General features: G+C 35.9%; 1 protein-coding gene across 2 annotated transcripts in view; it reads left to right on the forward strand.

Annotated features, from left to right (window-relative positions):
• The first annotated feature begins 409 nt into the window (after positions 1-409).
• LOC131689195 (peptide transporter family 1-like) overlaps positions 410-14,996 on the forward strand; it is a 37,786-nt gene continuing 23,199 nt past the window's right edge. Inside the window, exons 1-2 of one of the 2 annotated variants that reach the window (XM_058974115.1) lie at positions 410-604; positions 749-1,252. In XM_058974115.1, coding sequence (XP_058830098.1) covers positions 1,217-1,252 — 36 coding nt within the window. In that variant the 5' untranslated portion in view covers positions 410-604; positions 749-1,216. The remainder of the gene's footprint in view (positions 605-748; positions 1,253-14,996) is intronic. The other variant, XM_058974116.1, reaches the window with a different exon arrangement.

Genomic DNA, 14,996 nt, shown 5'->3' on the forward strand with positions numbered 1-14,996 from the left:
ACGAATTTCATTTACCCACCCAATTCTCTGACAGATGTCTTTATGTAGGCCAGATTATCCTTAAGAACTTACTATATCCAGAAATGAAATAAAATCATCTTTAAACTGTAGTAATAATAAATAGCATATAAGTAAATATTGTAAAACCCTGTTTTGTAGTCTACATCTAGCGACGAAATAAATAAATAAATAAGTTGTATTCTATTTAACTGACTACATATTTTTGATTCATTTCGAGACTCAAGTGAATAATTCCAGTCACCGACGCATTCGACCGACAATTACAATACTGCTCATGTTAAAGTAACTCTCAGAGCAGCACACTGTCTTACTGAAAAACGGGTAGGTATGAACGGCGAAACTTATTGGAAACTCATTCTCTCTATTTATTATAGTAAAACGGTCCGGCCACTACTTCAGTCTTCCATCAACCGACTACTTGCGAGGTTTGAAGTTCGTCGCTCGGCGCAGCTGTTCGTTATTTTGCTACTATTCGCCAAAACATGGCCAGTGTTGACGGTTGCTTTGTTATGTTTTCATTTTCACTTTCTGTTCGCGCTTGATCGCTATAAATTGTTGAATACCGCAAAAATTACTCACAAAAGTTGCATCACATATCTCCAACGAACCGTTGATGCTGGATCAATAGAAACATGCGGGGGGTTGATCAAATTGTCGGTTAATTTCAGCAGTCAGGAAGTGGAGAAGTAATCAAACAAGGCGTGCGCGCGTTATTTTGTTTCAATAGTACTCATGCGAAGAAAGAGAAACAATATCACATTATTATACTTTCCACCAAAAAATAACACTGAAACTTTGACCCGTAGAGAAGACATTGAGCATAACAACGATCGGACACTAATTGAGGTACTCTCCGCTTTGGAAGTGTATTGGTGCTATCGAATAATAATTGGGATGTAAAATCAAATGTGGTATCGAGTATATCTATCAGAATTACATCAGCAAGCATGAAGTAATAACAGCGTCTGGTGTATTAGTTGTGCCTATTAATCATAATAGCGCGATGCGTCTTACAAAATAAAAATAGATATATTGCTTGCCAGCATAAATGCCGTTTGTGATAAGAAGTGTAAAACGTCGAATACAGCTATTTTAGATAGTTTAGCGGCAAAAAAGTGAATCTATTATACGTTACCTGTGGTTGTCTAAAGTGCAGTAGGAATAGGCGGCAAACTAAACACAAAGATAAAGCAAAATGGTTTCGACACGTTTCGAAGTATCTAGCTCACCGGTAATTATACACTAGATAATTTATAATTGTCTTTTTTGTCTCCTACTGCTTCCCTTTAAGGGGATTTTTCGCATAATTGTTTAGAATTAAATTAACACTTGAATGCAAACTTAAGTTTTCTATACCATTTTTGGCGGAAAATGTTCATATAAATTGTGTCTAATTAGAATTGAAACAAAGAGTATCTCTTAATGCAACTAATTAGAAACCCTCCAAAAATCCCTCAGCAATCTTCATGTAACGTGGGTTGAAAGAAATCCAATAAAACCGTTCCTCATATTTCGTTACATTCTGCAACAATTATTCATTGACATGCCATTAAAAATCAATCAAAATCGATCACGTAAAAGTTAAAATCGATTGTGTTTGTATTTGTATATTTATTTGTGAAATATGGTAAACACACATGTGAACATTAACTAAAACAACAAGTCCAGTTATGTATGCCAAATTTTAGATGTGTTTGAGCTAATATCAAAAAGTATTTGGGAAATTTCTAAAATTGTTCAGTTTCTCATAAGTATAGGTAAAAATTATAAATTGAATGGGCTAACTTTATTTTGAAAATACTTATACTCATAAACATGCTAAATATACTAATTAGCATTTGCAAAAAGTTTAGGTCTATAAATCGATATGGATCGATAACAAATTTTCACCAAAAAGCTATGGTTCTTCTTAAAATTTTTCCTTTTCAACTGCCTTTACTAAATTTAGCCAATTTTGGAATTGATGGAGTACTCTGATTTAACGTTGAAGCTCGAGAGAAAGGTCTTTTGACACACATGCGGATAGCGAAAAGCTCACCGCAGCGGAAGTATTTGTGGATACGTATGATGCAGGACACACAACTGATGATTTGGACATAGTATAAACAATTTACTAAATAATATTTCTGTTTATGGTCAAGCCTTAGTTTCGTTACACTTAGCCTCGGTGTGGTATAAAGATTACAGGGCACCTATAAGCCGGGACGCAAAATGAAAGGGTTCTTATGTCGTTTTCACTTGACAACACAAAACGAAAACAGGGAAGTTGCTACAAACAGACGATTTCAATTGTTCACGCAAATTAGCGGTTGTAAGAACAAACCTGGTGTATTTTTCGGTTTGGAACCCAACTCGATGTTCAGTTCGTACACCGCCAATCTAGGTTCGAAACGGGCTTCAAACAACCAATTTAATAGCTATAACACTAAGTTTTAAAACTGACTCAATTTCAGCATCAACCGTTAACGACTTAAATGTAAAGTAGGATAGTTGTTCTGGCATCCCTGACGCTAGATCTCTAGAAGTGCCATATTGGAATGTTGTACCACGGTTTTCTTTGCTTTTAGTCCTTATTTTATTAGAAACATATTCATACGTTCATCTAACATATGTTTCGGCGATTTGTTGATTTTATTTCAAGGGACAGATATGCGTGGAACATTCGCGATGGAACAAAATGACTTGATTTTTTTTTAAATTTTCAGAACAAACCCTTTTGAAAGATTTTAACGAAAATATAGTTGAAAAGTCAAAATCGATAAAAGGCGGCATGGGACAGATATGCTTGGAACGGCAGTGAATCTAGTTTAGTTTCGTGACTACTGCCGCTTCAGTGCAGGTGAAAATGTGCTCTTGCAGATTCCGAAGATTGTTTTTACAGTCTGCTGATTCCATAATAAAGCGAAAGAAAAAAGGTTGTGATGGTATGCTTCTTATGGTGCAATTAATTAACCCGGTACATACCGCATCAAACCAAATTTTACATCACGCGAAAAGAGGTAGCCACGAAAATGGGTATCGTTAAAATTGACTAACGTGCTTTTTACCTGGTATCTTGTGCTTCACTGGATCTGTTAGCGAAGTTTTCGCGAGTTTCTATAATTTGCATTGAAATCGCCACTGTCGATGCTTCTTCACATGGTTTTGTCGATGAGATTGATTCATCTACATTCGTTATCCATATGATATTGCAATCTGGACTGTTCAGCAAGCTGTGATCTAACTGTGTAACTGTGTTACTTATTTGAAAACACAGATATGCGACACTGAAAACAAACCTCGTAGGACTGAAAGTGTGCCTACCAAAGCTCAAAATACTCGCTGAGTTTGTTAAGGTTAGCTCGAATCCACACCACCAATGACACACCATGAAGTACGAAATCGTCAACTGTACAAACCGTAGATATATTCAAATTTGAACAATATTGGTTGAGTGAAGCTAACGGACAATAATGATTGATATATCTAAATCAATCCGAAAATCAAATAGCGAAGCTATAAAATAATGTATTTTTTAATGTATTTTCTTATAAAATGTGCATAGGTCACGTCAGGTGTCCCGACTACACTTCGGACATGTTGTTTAAAATCTAATGATATTCGACGGAATCATTATAGATTTGAAATAACATGCTTGAATGGAACATTTTCAAATTACACTAGTTTACAAATTTTGGGGTGATTGCATGAAGTTAGGCAAAAAGGAGACATTTGTTGGGTGAGGTAAGACCGACACGCTGTTTAGATGGATAAGTTCTTTTTTGAATCAGTTTGAACGACTGGGAGTTGTTAATGGTGTTCAATTACACTATTATTACATCATGTTAATAATTTAAATGCACGGAAACTCTGATTTTTGCATTTATTCCTTGTCAGTATTGTCTTAAGCGGTAAGAAGCTCGAATAGATTACTGGAGAGAATCCATACCATAACATAAACCAAGTGTGAAACATTATTTATTCATAACACCACACATTTGAACGGTCTTCCTCTTGCTACGCGATGAAACTCCAAAATGAATGCATTTGCATCACTCATACTCATACCCAGTCAAAAAGGGCAAGTTGCTGGCTAACGGAGGGCTATTTGCCAACTCGGATGCGCTAATTGCCCTTCAATTTGCCAACAAATTGCTGGCAATTAGGGGGCTATTTCAAATGCAACATTTGGGCGATTTGCAGCCGTCATTTTTTTTTTAAATCGCACCCAAATCGCCCACGGAACGCGCCATTTAATCGCCCTTAATTGCCTAATATGAAAATTAAAAATAATACTTATTTTCGGATTCATTATCTACTCACATATACTTACCAGTATACTAGGTAATCACCACCAACTTATAGGAAAAATCAAAGGTGAAATTGGTATTGCACACCAAAACTTATCACAATCTGACGTTCATTAAGACTTTAGGTCAGAGATCCTGTTCTACTATACTTACACACGATTCCACAATTTTCTACATTCGTTGGCTAAACGAAGTGCACTAGACAAACAAAATACAAGTGAGAACACACCAATTGTTCAAAAAACAATTTTAAGCTTAAGCCAAACATGAACCGCCATGTTTGAAAAACGCAAAAAACAACCAAGTCCATTTCAGCCACCAGAAAATTTGTCTAAGTATTGAAATTGCCTTTAAATCGCATTCGCAAATTGCATTTGTTCCTAGGGGCAATTAGCACAGGCGAGTTGAGTCAAACGTCAAACTTTTAAAATCGCCTGACCATGTTCGTTCGTATTTTTTTTGACAGGGTATACACATAACTACACACACAACACATTTTTAATGTAAAAAATTGAACAAAAAGAAAGTTAAAAAGGGTGTCGTTCTTGCCCCTTCGGAGTGTCGGTCTTTCCAGCAACGTTTTTAAAATGTCATTTTTCTCTATATTTTGGCATCCAATAATTTTAACTTTAACCGGGTGGTAATTCGCTCGTAACGATCGTTAATTTTTAATGAATCCAATTTTTTGAAACGCTGAAAAAGTTTTTGTTAGGAATCATCTAAACAAGGATTATGCACAAAATATACAATTTTTGGAGCTTTGTGGTACAAAAAATGATTGCGCTTAAGGTGTCGGACTTGCCCCCGGTACCGCTACGATAGATGGATCCAGATTTTGGTCCGAAGTTGAATGGCTTTTAATTCTACCTATTCGCCAAATATCGAAAAGACAAGTCTGCATTTTATATGAACCTCTACGTGCCGTAGCGTCGAGAGTAACCTTTCAGCGACTTCTGTACAAGGTGGTCATCAATTCAACTACAGTCAGTCTGAATTTGAAGCATGAAGCAGGTCAATGCTGTAACACACGGCCGTCTGCTTTAAGCGTGGGATATCTGAAGTGAATACAAAATCGCATTTTCGCCGATAGTCTGTCGCTGTTGCGATTTATTTTGTCATCGTGTAGAGACCAACTGTTTCAGGGACAAATTTGTTTTTATTTTGTTTAATGCTTTTTATGGATCATGGTATAAAACAGTGAATGAAAGTGTGATTCTAAAAAAAGCGTGCATGTTGAATGACGTGAATAGCAACATTCAACAGTAAAACCTTGACATCTCTTAAAAAGCTATAGTGGAATTCAGACAACCAATAATCGACTCTCGTATCGGATCTTACAATCGATATAAATTTTTGCGTGGCGGATAAAAACTCTTACCTCATCTCTATCGGTATATTCCTCCAAGATATATCGATTGTTTGTTATCCCTCGTTTTTCTGAGTTGACATATAGCACAGAGGAGTAAATTAACTCCAAACCTGATCAAAAGTCAAAAAACTTAAATTAAGCTAGCATTGGTATGTGATGATTTATTTGTAGCGTGACGATTTCCGCATCGTTTGACAGATGACTAGTTTTTAAATGTTATGTTTACTCACGTTACAAGAGGGTCAAATCGACCAAGTTTAGTTTATTTTTGAGTTACATTTTATCCTCAAATATTGAGAGTTTAATTCAAAAGTCCTGAAGTCTGAAGCGATTTTTATTCAAAATAGCCAGTATAGTTGTAAAAGAGGGCTTGTACAATCACATTCTGTATTTTTAATCCAAACAAATTAACTTAATATTTATCGAACATTATAGGCACACACGTATTTAATATAAGATTGAAAATTTTCAAGCTCACTTAAAAGTGAAAAAGTTGATTTTTTGGTAGTTTCCGGTTGAATGGAGTATATCATATGAAAGACCAGTTGGTCGGTGTTAAGTCAGACCGGACTAAGTCGCAAAACATTAAAAAATGAGATAATTATAGCATTGGATAAAGAATTTCGTCAGCTACATTCGACACTTGCCAGATTTGAAACATGTAACAATAAACAAGAATTATGGCAAAAATTAATTTCCAATCGTAATGTAAAGGATGCTGCGATTCAAACTTTAAACTCGTTTTTCTCGAAATTAATATTTTGTTTCCTTGTTATAATAGTGAAGTAAAATCTACCGAATATTTCCGATATCGCATTTTAATCCACTTTGAAAATATTTGGCAATTTTTATAAAATTATATATTTTTTAGCATAGGGCGGAATTGTTACCATAGTTACAAGAAATCATCTTTGTGACTTGAGGAGCTATGTCCAGAAAGGTGTGTTGCGAGTAATTTTACAAAATAGATGGAATATTTAAGGCCATTAATCCTTTCTGATCTGCAGAACAAAAAATCATGAACATTAACAATGATTTCAAGTAGGAATGAAAGACAACCAGTTATAAGAAGGAATATTTCCACAACATGCAAAAACGTCTACAAAATATTTTAATTCAACTTCTTGGACTAAATCAGCACTCTAGAAAATTGGTCGACTTTCACAATTTTTACACAAATTTTGAGCGTAAGTGTCGCCGAACTCGAAATTAAATATAATTTTATTCATAAATATAATTTTAATTATTCATATATTTTATCAAAAATTTGAATTCAACAACCAGAAAAGTAAAATATCACTTCAGAGTGCATTAATTCAAATAAAATTCTTCCTGAACCCTCAATACACTTTTTATTAAGTTATAAGTATTTTGTTGAACAAAAAACCAACGTAATTTTGATCAGCTTTGGTGTATTAAATGCTCCACTGTGCATAGTCATAATTTAAATTCCATGCGTCTTCTCAATTGATTGCAACCATATCCGCATCAAAACAATCAATATAGAAGCAGATTGATTTTTGTATAACTTGCATCAGTGCAAGTTCAACGCTTGCTTAAATATGACTTAAGGCCAACTTCTTGTAGCTTCGACAGTCACAGCTCATAGAGGTTGGAAATGCGGTTCAGTGTAAAGCATATGCGCGAGACATAATCGGTCTGCGACACTTTCGAATGAAGGACGGATGAATTGATATTAATTGATTACGCCGGAAGAAGTGTTTTTGCTGCTGATGTTTTCGACATGTCTTATCGATGAGTGAAACTTTTCATATCCAAAAAAGTTCTGTTTATATGTGTAAGAATAACACGGTGCTACAAAATTAAAATAATTGTATGTACTTTCAAAGTGGTCTGTTGAATATTGTAGATCTCGTCAAATACAACACTAAACCACGTTTGATCAATTTAATATACCCTCAAAATCTTTATTTATAACCAAAAAAACATTTTTCAAGATTTTCAGCACGATTTTTTTTTACGCGGTGATTTTTCAACAGATTTTAAAGTCAATTTTGTGAATGTTTTGGAAAGAAGAAGACATGACCTTTCCAACGGTATGCTAAGTTATGCTCTTTTGTTAAAACTACTATGTGGTTTTGGGATCGCTTACTAGTTGGCAATCATCATGGGACAATGGAGATCTGGGACGGTGGTTACACTCAATTATCCCTAAAGTATCAACGAAGGCATGGTTCAAAGGGTTGGAGGTAAGTCGAAACTTCAATCGTGTGATGTAGGCTCATGTTCAACCATTATACGTTGAATGCGCATCTTCGCCGTATTGGGATCACAGAAGATAATGAATGTGCTTGCGGAAAGGGTTACGAAGACATTGAACATGTTGTTTGGTCTTGCACTGAATATCGTAAAGCCAGGCACGTAGCTAGAGGGGGGCTAGGAGCCTAAAGCCCCTCCCGATTTTTTTTAAAATGAATTTAAAAATCATTTTTATCAGTCAGCGACTTTTAACAATTTTGTAGCTCGTTTAGTGTGATCAATTAATTGAGAAAAAATTGAGGAAGATTTCTGTTTCCAAAACCAAAAACAATGGTCACGAAAATTAGTGTAGTTTATGCTTCTGTCCGAGCCAGTGCGAAGCGAATGACGAACATAGTTATCTTTATATTGTCAGCCTTGTCTGAAGAACAAAGAAAATTGCTACTACACTTCTTGCCCTAGTAACTTTCCTTATTCTTTCCTGATCAGAAATCGCTGAATACAAACAATTACCAAATCTGTGGTACCTGTTCGGTAATATTGAGCAATTCACCAAAAATAACACATTTATGCACCAAGTTTAAAGCCCCTCCCGAAACAAAATCCTGGCTACGTGCCTGCGTGAAGCCAGATCCCAATTAATAGACTCCTTACGAGCCAGAAGAAAACCACCCTATGTTCCTGTTCGTGATATCCTCGCTTTACGAGATCTTACATGGGCCATATTTATCATTTCCTGAAAACAATAAATATTCAAATACTCTTTACACTGGGGATAAAAAATGTGGTTTTGGGACAACAAAATGAAAGTAACCATTATTATTCGATTTTTTCATTGAAAATATGAAAATTGCTTTACATTTTTATTAGGAAGCGTCTTTGTTCAACCCTCCGGAAGTCGCACAAATAGCCCACTGAACGAGCAGCCGTTAGTGCGCTAGATTTTCAGAGCAGCGTGCACTCAGTGCACTAGCGCGACTTCCAGAAGGGTAAATAGAAATTGAGGGAGAATATTAAATTCCGCATCCAACGACCGATTTATGATAAAAATCGGTTGATTCTTTAGAAGAATGTTGAGTAATTTTCATAAATTTCATGGAAAGATCGAAAAATTTTGGTTGTTTTCATATTGTTGACCCAAAATCTCGAAGTATTTTTGACAAAAGAATATAAAGTAGCATACCGTTGGAAAGGTCATTGCTTCTTCTTTCCAGAACGTTCAAAATTTTTAAAATCGGTTGAAAAATGACCACGTAAAAAAAATTAATACCAAAAATCCCGAAAATGTTTTTTTGTCATTAATGAAGATTTTGAGGATATATAAAATTTTTCAAACATTGTCTTGTGTTGTATTTGGTCAGATTTACAACCTATACTAGGTCACTTGAAAAGTAAAAAAAACCACTGTAGCACCGTGTAATAGTATAATGACCCGTCCAAGTATGACTTTCGACATTTTTGAACAACTCGAATGAACTGTTCTCTTTAAATCCTTAGAATCATAACTCTCAAGTGTGCAAACCATTTTTCGTCGAGCGAGCACAACGATATTAAATACAACTTGGACAGTTTTTCAAAATTCGACTTATTTTCAAAGTTATTGCAATTTACTTTTATATGAGTTTGATCCTGCTCATTTTAACCAGTTAACAGTGATGAAGCGTTCTTCCAACTAAAATTGTATTTAGTGAAAAAACGGTAGTCACATAAATGATCAACAATTTTTATACCTGAAATATCTGTTACTTCTCAATCATTTTACGATGTATATTTCACGGTGTCCAGGTATTAGGCCGAACGACACGAGGCAGAAGATCTTTCAGGCGAATGGACATAGGCCGAGTGTCCGTTAAGTCTAAAAGACATTGTGCCGAATGAACATTCAATCAAATGGACATTAGATATAATAGACATTAGGCCGAATTACCTTAGGCTGAATTAACATTAGGCCGAATGGACATTAGGCCTTAGGTAAACAAGCCGAATGTTTAACAGAGTGCATCCTGTGGAATTTTCGGGACTTCTCGGTTTGAGCTAAATTTTCACATCTCAGACGATTCTTTTATAATTTTATTGACTGGAAAATGATAATATGTCTTTCAGTTTTTTCGAATTTATACTATATGATACAATATTGATTTATGATATAAAAAGTACAAAAAATGCCTTTGGCTTTCTACAACGGCATTTTTAGAAACAAGAGATCAATGCATGCACTTTCAAGTATTGCTAGTGAAGAATCAGAGATAATACGAAGTATATCATTTCATATTTTTCTGTTTTGAAATGTCTATGTTAACATCACCTAAAACAAAAATCGGAAATAAATTACGTGTAACGAAAAACTGCTTTTTAGATTTCCGATAAAAGAAACGTATAGAATTCGCTCAAACCTTTAAGATTTTGACATTGAAAATGTCTTACTCCATTTTTTCGCTCGAACCGTCAACGAGTGCGGACGCCTCTTCAAGCGCTCCGCAAGTAATTTATTAATTAGTATTTTTTACCTACGTAAACAAACATCGCGCGCGTGCCTCGTAAGTTACAGTGCTATTGAACTTCAAGTAATAGTAAAATAATGCAGTGCGGTGTAAAAACTTGCAACATAAACGACGACCGCTTCCTCTGGAAGTGTGAATTTTGCAGCAGATCGTACCATGCTGCCTGTGTAGGTGTGCAGCGTAATCAGGAAAATTTTATCCGGGCATTTATGGTGCCTGTGTGTGCGGACTGCCAGCACATTATTAGGACAGAGGTCGACACACGCAAAATGATCTATCTACAAGATCAGCTGCTAAAAATGATGAAGTCGCATACGGACACACAACATCGAACCACAGCTGACCTAAAGAGCCACAGTCTTGAATTGTTCGGTAGCATCGAACAATTACTTAACGACGTAAAGCAGTCAATGCAAGTCGTCCATAAAAAAAACGAAAACATATGCAGTAAACTAGGTCAGCATTTTCATTCTTGTGACAATTTGTTGCAAAATTCGATCGACACCATCAGCAAATCGACCAAAACAATATCGGACAATATGAATCATAAAATTGACGAACGGCTATCACACCTCGAGAACGAACTGATTTCCACTAAATGTTCTGAGCCGTACCCTCTCGTCAATTCCGACCTATTGGAGGAATTGAAGGAAGAAGTGAAAGCTATTTCCATTGCAATCTCCAACATGACAATACCAGAAAATGGCATGAATCAATCAAAATCCCTGGCTGAAGAATTAGCGGAAAAATCACAGGCAACAGTAATCCAACAGAAAATAGATCATACGTCTCCAGGCTGGCGATTTTTGGGCGATAAATGGCAATGGAAGCAGGATTGGACAAAATACGACGCCAAACAACGCATTCGACGACTTCAGGAGAAAGCTGCTGATAAGGCAAGGCGCAACCGAAAACGTCGTAAGCAGTCAAGTCAACGTGACAACGATCGCGCTAACAATAATCATCATAACGACAGTGGTAAGACGTCAGACAAATTACTACTTGCCACGGCGAAAAAACAATTTTCCGTTCCTCCCACAACCACCGAACATCCGATTGCAGGTCTTGCAATACCAGCAGTAAAAACAAATTTCATAAACTTTAAAAAAGGTGACACCATCAACCCGTACCGTTCAGCTAACGAAAACATTCAACCCAAACATATGAAAGTGACACCTACCAGCGGCGAAAATAGTTTAAACACATTGGCTACCACATCTCAACATTCGAACACAGACAGCCAATTTGAACTGGACCCCTTGCACCCTCCAATCGTACGCCTCACGTCACAATCAACGAATGGCGACGGTCGCTTTTTAAAGGCCAGACTTCGCGAACCAAAAATAATGAACATTGTACGCCTATACCTGGCATATATGAAGGACCAACACCCATCTACATGCGTGGAAGGAATGACGCCGACCAGCATCAAAATGACGCTCGCATCCGAAGGACTACCGACCACTCCTGACCATCTCCTGCGCATTTTCATCGAAGTCTATCAGGAATATGGGCTAAACCCAGACGAAGCAGCAGCAGACCTCGACTCTTATGGAAAATTTTTATCAAGCGAAAGAACCAGGCGCCTTCAACAACTCCGCGAAGCTACGCATAAATTTGGAACGTCGAATTTTCGGAAGTAACGACGCCCTCTATAGAGGAAGAAAATATAACTGTAAGTAATTTAAATATTCCAAAAACTTCTTCGCATCCACAACAGAATTCGACTGAAATTTTGGCCTATTGCCAAAATTTTAATCGAATGAAAAGCCCAGCCAAAATGAAAGAAATCCAACAAAAACTAATTTCATCTTCTTTTAATATAATTCTTGGAACAGAAAGTAGCTGGGATGAAAGCGTAAGAAGCGAAGAAATTTTTGGAAATCAATTTAATGTATTTCGGCATGACCGTAATTTGTCTCTTTGTAATAAAAAGTCTGGAGGAGGAGTCATTATAGCCATAAACGCAGACTTTCCTTCAGAAGAAATAGAAACCATTAAGCATATAGAATTTGAACATATATGGGCAAAAGCAGTAATATCGGGAGAAGTGCACATATTCTCCTCTGTGTACTTTCCACCTGAAAATGCTCACAAAAAATCATTTGAACTATTTTTTCAAACTGTAGAATCTATCATGTCAAACATGGAACCTGAAGTAAAACTGCATATTTATGGCGACTTTAATCAACGTAACACCAACTTCATCGTAGACATTGAAAACGAATCTATCTTACTCCCTGTCGTAGGCGAAAATGAAACACTTCAATACTTCTTTGACAAAATATCTGAATTTGGCCTGCACCAAATTAACCATGTAAAAAATAAACAAAATTCATATTTAGACCTCTTATTCACGAACTGCACTGAAGACTTCTGTGTTAATGCATCTTTAACTCCATTATGGAAAAATGAAGTATTTCACACAGCAATCGAATATTCAATTTTTATTCATCAAAACTCTTCCCCGAACGACTTGGAGTATGAGGAAGTGCCGGAATACCATAAAACTGACTTCGAAGAAGTCAAACGTAGACTATGTAGAATAAATTGGCAAACTGTATTGAGTATAGAAGGAAATGTCAACGAAGCAGTGACTAAATTCTATTTAATTGTAACTAATTTAATCTCTGGAACAGTACCAGTAAAAAGAAGAAGAAGAACTCATGGCGGCCAGCAGCCTGTATGGTTCAACCAACATCTGAAAAATTTAAAAAATAGAAAGCAAAAGGCACATAAAATTTACAAGAAAGAACATAGCATTACAAATCGGCAAAACTATCTGGATATTTGCTCCCAACTCGACATAGCCATTAACACTGCACATGAAGAATATAATCGTAAAATCGAGACTGAAATCAAGACCTATCCAAAGAATTTCTTCAATTACGTGAAAACGAAATTGAAAAGTAGCAACTTTCCATCCCAAATGCATTTTGACGGACATGTAGGAAATAACAATACTGAAATTTGCAATTTATTTGGAAAATTCTTTCAAGAAGTCTATACTTCATATTCCGAAACAGACCGCGACCGCGACTACTTTTCATTTATACCTGAATTTTCAAATGACATTGCCGTCCACGAACTATCTGAACACGAAATTACCACTGCACTAAAAAACTTGGACGCATCAAAAGGACCTGGACCGGACGGAATAGCACCAATATTTTTAAAAAATCTAGCAGAAGAATTCACTCTACCACTACTACATATTTTCAACATGTCACTGAAAAATGGAACATTCCCAGAAATATGGAAATCATCCTTTTTAGTTCCAATTTTTAAATCAGGCGCTAAATCGGACATCCGAAACCATCGTGGGATTGCCATTATATCATGCATTCCAAAATTATTCGAAAAACTAGTAAATGACAAAATATTTCAGCAAATCAAAAATCAAATAACAAGCAAGCAGCATGGCTTTTATAAAGGCCGCTCAACAACATCAAACCTTTTAGAATTTGTAACATTTACTGTAAATGCAATGGACAATGGCAACCATGTGGAAACACTCTACACAGACTTTAGTAAAGCATTCGACCGTATTGACATACCTTTATTACTCTTCAAACTGCAAAAATATGGCATAGAAAATAAACTATTGAAATGGCTCGAATCATATTTAACGAAACGTCAACAAACAGTTCGCTTTCAGAATATACTCTCGGAACCAATTTCTGTCACCTCTGGCGTACCCCACGGTTCCCACTTAGGCCCTCTTCTTTTTATTTTGTACGTTAATGACATTACCTTTATACTCAAACATCTTGAAGTGCTTATATATGCAGATGACATGAAACTTTTCATGGAAATAAGAAATGTCAAAGACACTGAAATATTCCAAAACGACATAAATATATTCCACATGTGGTGTAGCAAAAGTCTACTCCAACTTAATGTAAAGAAATGCAACTCAATAACCTTCAGCAGAAAAATTTCAAATGTTCCCATAGACATACACTTAGGCAACCAACTTGTAGAAAAATCCAAAATTGTACGAGATTTAGGCGTAATCTTAGACTCCAAGCTCACATTTGTTGAACATTATAATACAATAATAAATAAAGCAAATAGTATGCTGGGCTTTATTAAACGTTTCACCTACAATTTTGAAGACCCTTACACAATAAAATCATTATACAATACATATGTCAGGCCAATTTTGGAATATTGCAGCATAGTATGGAACCCATACACTGTCCTGTACGAAGAACGTATCGAATCAGTCCAAAAACAATTTATTTTGTACGCGCTTCGTAAACTAAACTGGACGACATTTCCTCTTCCATCGTATAAAGCACGTTGCATGCTCATTAATATACAAACACTCAAAGAACGCCGCGAATTTGCCATGCTTTACTTTATCAACGACATTATTTCTCAACGTGTACAATCCGCATCATTACTTTCGCATATAAAATTTTATGTACCTAGCCGACAACTAAGAACTCGTAATTTATTCCAAGAACAATCTTTTAGGACAAACTATGCTAAAAATAGCCCCATCAATAGAATGATGCGTCATTATAATGAAAATTGTGTAATAATTGACCTTTCCATGTCTAGAAAACAAATCAAATCTGAACTAAACCG

The sequence above is a fragment of the Topomyia yanbarensis genome, chromosome 3 (assembly GCF_030247195.1).
Source record: "Topomyia yanbarensis strain Yona2022 chromosome 3, ASM3024719v1, whole genome shotgun sequence".
Classification (NCBI taxonomy): domain Eukaryota; kingdom Metazoa; phylum Arthropoda; class Insecta; order Diptera; family Culicidae; genus Topomyia; species Topomyia yanbarensis.